Consider the following 7,681-nt stretch of genomic DNA (forward strand, 5'->3'; position numbering starts at 1 on the left):
CATTTACCTTCTATTTCATCTTACAGGTGATGATTCAACAGAGTATATTTATTTATCTATACCTATATCTAGAGAGAGAGAGAGAGGAAGTTGGCATACGTATGTATTTTGGGTGCTTTTAAAGCTTAATATATTACACTACATTTGACCAATAAGATGTGAATTTCTGTATAAATATGGAAATCCAATCTGATTGGTCTTTGAATGTTTAACCAGAAGATTTAGACTTATTTGTTTATTCAGGGATTGTAAGACTGTTATGGAAACATTTATGTTTATTAATTCTTGATCATGGACTCAACTGAATGGAAATGTATTGCTCTATGCCTCTCTGCATGCTCACTCATTCAGACACACCCACACACACACACACACACACACACACACACACACACACACACACACACACACACACATTCTTGACTTCCCACACACAGACACAATATCTCTCTCCACTCTCATCTCTCTATAAATAAAGTCTGTGAGCAGATGTTCGGGGCATTTTGCCTCGTGCATTATGCCACAGTTATAACTGTTTGACTTGTCTGATCATCGTCTCCTTCTCTCTTCACTATAGGAAATGGGTTATTGATAAACATATTGATAAAATCCACGACAAAGACACTTTGTATTAATTCAGACAGAGTCGCGTTCATAAAAAGCAAGACATTTATTTTCTAAACAATTGAAAACATGAAACTAGGAAACACTTTATGTGATGAATGAATCTAAGTGGATGGAATGTGAGGTGTGAGGATGTGTGAATGTGATGTCATCAGAACCCTCGTACCTGAAGAAACTGAGTTCTGAGTGGGAGTGAATTTGGTCTGCTATAACTATAGTTGATGGTTTATAAAACCACATCAGACGCAATCTGTCGAGTCTAGGTACCCTTCGAAGACCCCCGTGGTAGATCCGGAATGTGTTGAGGTCCGGGGACCCCAGAGGTACCGAAGCCCGTAAAAGAAACCGCAGTGCCACTAGACCGGTCTCGAGATGTCTCCAGGTCATGACAGATAGTTATTTGCATCTATGGAGGACTCTTAAGAAGTCGAAGCTGGTCCAACTTTGTTCTGAAGGAACCGTTTGCGGTCAGCTGTAGCACGCAACAGGTTTTGACAGCTCGTCAAAAGATGCGATGGGAGAAGAGGCTTCCTCCGATGGCCAGTCAGAGTTAGCTCAACTGAATCACTCAGGAAGTGATGATGTTATAAATAATGGCCACATCTTGGTTTATAGATAAATCAGAACTTACCCTGTAAAGGGGTTTTGCCAAAAAGTTCAGATACACACCTCCCTCAGATATGAAGATGCTGATTTTGTGGATAAGAAAATATCTATGTGCAGTGACGTTAATTCTAACTTGCATCATGGAGATATGGTGAGTGTGTCTTGTCCAGTCAGTGCGCTGATTAAATATACGGGTCATGTATTTCATTTAATCCTTAGTGTAATAATAATATTTATTTCAACTTCAGTAATTTAAGCACAGCTTAATCAAAACATTTCATTTAACCATATTGTTCATTCCATGTCATCATTATTTTAACACTTCATTATTTATAACGTTATAAAATTATACTATAAAAGCGCATTTCCTTATATGATTTAATCAGTTCATCCTTCTTGTTCTGTGAATAAAAACAGTCTTAGATGTAAGGTTATGAAGTTCATGGTTTTCAACTCCATACAGCTGTCCCCTGTGCACAATAACACCATGTAGAAAAACCAAGGTCGGGTGTTCCTCAGACTGTTTACATTCCAGGAGAAGAGTCCGAAGGAGAAGAAGAAACTTTACTTAATCAAAGTACTTTATTTGTGATTAAAATTATTAAGCACAACAGATGTTGATCAACAATAATCAAGTGAATGATCTGTGAAATAAATATGTCATGAATTATGTTTAATGAAAACAGGACTACGGCACAGACATACTGATCCTCATCTCCATAGAAACGCATGACACATTGTTCCAACCAATCAGAGCTTTCGGCTGCCGCAGGAGAATCTGGTGTTGACTTCAAGTGTCCAATCCACTTTACTGAAACTTAAAACAATTCAGAGATATAAAACAAGGCAACGCCATTTTAAAGGCAGTTCCATTTTGACTTCAGTTCTATTCACCATCATCCTAAAGAAAAGCGCAGCCTGGCCAGATGTGTTTTCTTCTCTAAACTAAGAACTGTGAAACGGGAGATTTTCGTCGTTTAACAACCAGACGACGTCCTTTCAAAATAAGAGCACCTGCTGACGCCGACGAACGGTACCGGGGTCGACCCTCCAGACGGGCTTTGAAACGTTGTGACCGCTGCACCGACAGCTCCAGCGTACATCCGAGGTTCTTGGACCTGGCATTTCCTGATCTACCTGGGAGACCCCCACTGGGTACGTACACGGCAAAATAGCGGCTCATGTCATCACTTTATAAGCCTCGTGATATCTAGTCATAACAAAGATGACCAGATTCCTTTACGTCAGCCTAAGGAGTCTGAACCAAACACACACACACACACACGCACCAACACAACATCCGAATCCATTCTCATCCATCACAGAGTAGTCCTGGTAGATTGTTAGAATTTATAATTCAGAAATTAAAGATTCTCAAACGATCCCATCTCTCTCTTTTCTTGTCTCAAAGTCAATACAGAGTGTTTAATTAAACTCCCTGATGATAAAAACAGCCTATTCTTCTGTTTATAAAAAGTGAACTACTAACAGTGTATTAAACTACAACTTTAGATAGTTACATCACTTCAATTCCGTTACATAGATAAGGGTGAGCTTGCGAGGGCCTTAGGACAAGCAACAATATCTTTCTTGCAGATTAAAAGCACCGGTTAAAACTTATGTCTCCAAATGGCCAGATACTGAAGAGGTCAGACTGTAGGTGGAAAACCGACCATTCCTGGCGGCTGCAAAGTTCATGTGAAACATTTATTGCAGAATAAATATTCAGAACTTCTGCACTTGATTTCTGGAGGGAGAGCCACGTTTACCTGCTGCAGGTGATATTTACGCATGTAAATAACCACAGAATTCCATGTAAATAATATCTATATCATGTTCCTACAGCTTCTCATAGCATTTCCTTTGTTTTCAGGAAGTGTTGTCAACATAAAGGGTCTCTAAAAACATGGTTTGCATAATTGAAGTTCATCCATGTAGAAGATGATCTAATCTGGTTATTTCCAGCTGAAGAACACACAAACAGTTCTTCATACTGATTCTTTTAATGTTTGAGACTCTGAATTATGACGTCTCAGGCGGACACCTGTTCATTACTGGTGTTAGATAAATACGGTTGATATATCGAGCTAAAGTTGAGTGAGTGAGTGAGTGAGTGAGTGAGTGAGTGAGTGAGTGAGTGAGTGAGTGAGTGAGTGAGTGAGTGAGTGAGTGATAACCACAGGGGAGGAACCGTGTGGACTGTGTCAGGTGTGTGCACGTGGTTCTCCTACCTGTTGATCTGTCTCTTGTTTGGTAACTTGAGTGACCCGCAGGCAGACTTGCTCTGGTTCTACAGCCTCGTGTAAAGATGTTTCCTGAATGCAGCAACTCTCCATCAGACATCATCTTCAAAGCCAGACAGTCCTGTTCTTTAGCCAGGTCCACCGCGGCTGGGCAGTGAAGGCTTTCAGAGACTACTCACCTGGACAAGAATCAAACGTGTGATTGACAGAAGGATCCATTAAGCAATCGATGCTGCCCAAAGCAAGGACCAGATCATTAAGAACAATCCTGCTATCGTTAGTTTCGGACCCTAACCTGGGACCTCCCCAGATGTTCTCTAGAAACACACCAATCAGCCATGAGAAGTTCTCAGGTTGGATCTGACAGCTAGGGCAGGCTGTCACACCATCTGCACTGTACTTGCCAGGAGATTAAACGCAGAGAAATAAACCATCAGAAATCCTTTGCTCGCCAAAAATCCTCTGTGTGTGTATCGTGTCTCCCGGTGAAGACTTGTTCAGCGTGTCTCCCGCCTCTCACTGTGAAGCTTCTGTGGACAGCTGTGCTGACCTGGTGTCATTTGTGTCAGAGCACTATCCTCTAGTTGATCATTAAAGGTGCAATGAGTAAGAATGACATCCTGTGGTCAAAGTTGGGTACTGCAGCCCATTTTCTAAACAAACGGGTGACTTTTCCACTACTGTTCTGTGAGTTTCACGGCTGTTGCCAGTTACAGATCACCACCAGAGGACTCTAGATGACGAGTGAAGATGAGTCATACACAGTGAGTTTATGTGTACATAAATCAAGCCCCCACAATGCGGGACAGAAATTGAGGCCAATGTGTCACGCTGCCTCCTTCACAACCCTCGACATCCTCCGGGGGAGGACCACACACTCACTCAGGCCAACCGAACTCCACTACCCAGCCAGCGCCAGTCTTCCGGCCCACGTCACCCGCAACATCTACATAAGGAAGTACAGCTCAACGCCAAACCACTCAGTCATCGTTCTAACCGAACTGTGCTCCCAGTTCCGACCAGATCCAACCCGATCACTCAGTCCGTTCTGACCAGATCAGCCCGTGCTACTCACCCTGCCGGCTCAAAGTAAGTCAGCTTGGTACCTTTTGGAGCCGCCGTGCTCTCCAGTCATTATACGGTTTGACTCCTAGAACAAACCGCGTGTCAGTCTGTCCAGCGTCAATCACTCCGCGCTTGGGTTTAAAAACACGCTACATCCCGAACTCTCGCTCCGGTTCAGCTCAGCTCGGCCTTACACAATGAAATAAATTGCAGTTCCACCCTCATCCACTAGGGGCTGGTATCAGAAACGAGCAAATCCTCATTGACTCTCATGTTAAAAATACCAATTTCACAGCAGAAATAAACATGTTTACAGCCTGGTACCAAAACATGTTTTTGGTTTAAATGATCTAGTTTACACTCATGACAACTCTGAGGGGGGTGAATTTTTTTCTCACTCTTCTGTTTAAGTGTATTAAAAGCCTAAAATTCTGTATAATTAATGAGCATCAGACCCACATGACCACAGAGCTAGCTCTGGGGAAAGGCCTCAGCCTGAGCCTCGGCCTCGCCCGAAAACTGTTCTGTCAGTTTCAGTCTCTCAAATTAGACCATTAGTTGTAGCGTCTGTGGGTTCTTTTAGGATATTTTTTGTGCAATTGTTGGACAAAATGACTTGCTGTGGCATTAATTGCACTAACAGAGCGTCCAAGGAGTCTCCACTTCATTTTTTTCGGTAAGTAAAATTATATTTATGTATTTTAGGTCACTGCCGAGCTGAGCTTAGATTTTAACATGTACTGTTTAACCATGAAATTTAAATGTAATAGGGTAAAACCCAGTGCATTTAACATAATGCTGCACTTTAGAAAATGGGTTGAAATATAACATGTTGGTGGAGCTGGGTTCCGACTATCGGCTTGTGGAGCTCTCGGGAGACCGATGTTTTCCACCCGTTCTCCCCTCGCCGCAGCTCGGCGCATTTCTGTCTGTTCGCAGCGGCGCTTGTCTGCTGTGCGGCTGCCGGCTTGTGGAGCTCTCAGAGACCTCTGTGTTCCACCCGGTTTTACCCAGCGGTCAGCCCGGCGTATCTCTGACTCAGAAGCTCTGGTGTTGTGCACAGTTAACTCCGGTTGTAGCTAGGTTGCTACCTCCGTTAGCTTAGCTCCCACCTCTGCGTTAGCTTTGGGTTAGCTTCAGGTTAGCTTGTAGCTAGTTCGACCGGGTGTCGTCAGTTGATCCCAGCCTTACAGCCCCACCTCTCTTCCCTTTTGTGGAATTGTCTGGGCTTGACGGAGCCTGTGACACGGTCAAAATGGCGGTGGTGGCCACCTCCCATTTCTCTTCAAAAACGTGTTATTGGAGTCTATGGAAACCCATTGTCCATATATGTATATGTTGATGACATAAATATGTTTCACTGTATTATCAAGTTGTTGGGAATTGAAAAAAAGTAGCTTGAGTTAACTTGATTGTTAGAGCTGACGATTTGCTCCTAATTCACTATTAGCATTGTTAGCTCAACGTTAGCCTCTAGCCTTCTTTACCAGATATTAGAGTGAAATAAAAAGATGCTTCTTAGGCTTACAAATAACTTCTGGGCTGCACCTGTTGGCTTGAGATCTTTACTAAACAATGTTGTTGAATTACAAATGCCAGCGCTGCAGCGCTGACCCTGCACGCTCACAGACGGAGAACAAAAACTATCCTCCCCTTCAGGCCCCCTGTCAGCTGAGAAGAAAATCAGTTTCGAAGTAACTCCTTTCAACAAGACTGAGACATCAGACTGTTATGCAACACATTGTACCTTTAACGATATAAGGAGGGGACCCAGTTGGGTCTGTGAGTTTGGATGGTGGATTTCTCGGACCAGGAGGGACAGGAAGAACAAGTTTGCCTCTGAAGAGACAGAAACAGTGTCTAACTGTTGAATGAATGAGATTTCTGTTTTTTTTTAATGCTGTTTGTTTCCCTACTAACTAACAGTTTGCTGTGGGTTGTTTAAGAAGTGAAACACAAAATAAATGGAACCAACATCTGTCATAACGTGTGTGTGTGTGTGTGTGTGTGTGTGTGTGTGTGTGTGTGTGTGTGTGTGTGTGTGTGTGTGTTGTGTGTGTGTGTGTGTGTGTTATGGAGAACAGCTCTGGATTGACAAGCAGCTAAATCCTGGACAATTGTTTAGTAAAAACCAGTAAAGACACGTTTTCTGAATGGCCTCCATACAGAAACCATGAGCTGTACGGCAAGCTACAGCAGATAACAAAGGCCTGTGACATCCTCAGCTCCAGGTGACAGAATGGTGCAGCCAGGACAAAAAGTAAGAACACAGACTGCCGTCACTAACTGCTGCAGCAGTCATGTCAGATGAAGTGTGACAGCAGAACAAACACCCGGTCAGCCGCCTCCGTAAACCAAACAAGCTCCAGCTCAGACCAAAGTCTGAGAATGTTCCGTCTAACTGCTGCTGAGTCACACGCTGCTTAAAGGTTCTCTTCTCTCAGAGGCAGCAGGAAAAGTCTTCGGTGTAAATAAAACACAGTAAATAAAATCTGTAGTTTTGTTCTTTACTTACCCGCAGAGACAAGGGCCAGCAACAAAACTAGTCCGCTGTAGGTGCTAAAATGTGGCTCTGAGACTTCTCACTGGTTGTTCCTTTGGTCCACATCGGCCCTTGGCCGGATTCAGAGACATGTTTCTCTTCTCGCAATCGAGTACGCCAGCAGACCCACCTCTCTTCCACAGCTGTCACAGGAGCCTGCTACAGCGTAACTCCACCTCAGCCAATAATGCCTGCTTTACCTGTCTGACAAGCTCCTGAAGTCCAACTTGTCAGCAGAATGACGTGACTCACAGACGAGTTAGGGCATCTCTGTCAGCGCCATTGACAACACAATCATGCCCTTGTCCCACTATCACAGCACACTGACACTGGAAACACCTAATTCTAGCGTTGGCCAATGCATTTTTGTGATTCTTTCATTCCATTCCATTCCATTTATTTGATAAAGCACAATTAAAAACAGCATGTGAACTGACCAAAGTGCTGTACAGGGGTAAAAACATATACGGTTAAACAAATAATATAAAAGAATAAAACTGCTAGAGCCTAGCACAAAGAACCAAACAAGAGAAGTCAATAAAATCAGTAAAAGAACAGTGTAAATAAACCATCGATAAAATAACTAGGCAGTAAAAGCAAG

At 43.1% G+C, this 7,681-nt stretch overlaps 1 protein-coding gene across 3 annotated transcripts in view; it reads right to left on the minus strand.

The window, feature by feature from the left end:
* Positions 1–7,377, minus strand: part of kiaa1217 (KIAA1217 ortholog) — a 53,179-nt gene extending 45,802 nt beyond the window's left edge. For all 3 annotated transcript variants that reach the window (XM_054745790.2, XM_015957591.3, XM_015957590.3), the window contains exons 1-2: positions 7,054–7,377; positions 3,462–3,652 (exon numbers count right to left, since the gene is read on the minus strand). In XM_054745790.2, the coding sequence (XP_054601765.1) occupies positions 3,462–3,576 (115 nt within the window). In that variant the 5' untranslated portion in view covers positions 3,577–3,652; positions 7,054–7,377. The remainder of the gene's footprint in view (positions 1–3,461; positions 3,653–7,053) is intronic.
* Positions 7,378–7,681: the final 304 nt, after the last annotated feature.

This window comes from Nothobranchius furzeri, chromosome 11 (assembly GCF_043380555.1).
Source record: "Nothobranchius furzeri strain GRZ-AD chromosome 11, NfurGRZ-RIMD1, whole genome shotgun sequence".
NCBI lineage: Eukaryota > Metazoa > Chordata > Actinopteri > Cyprinodontiformes > Nothobranchiidae > Nothobranchius > Nothobranchius furzeri.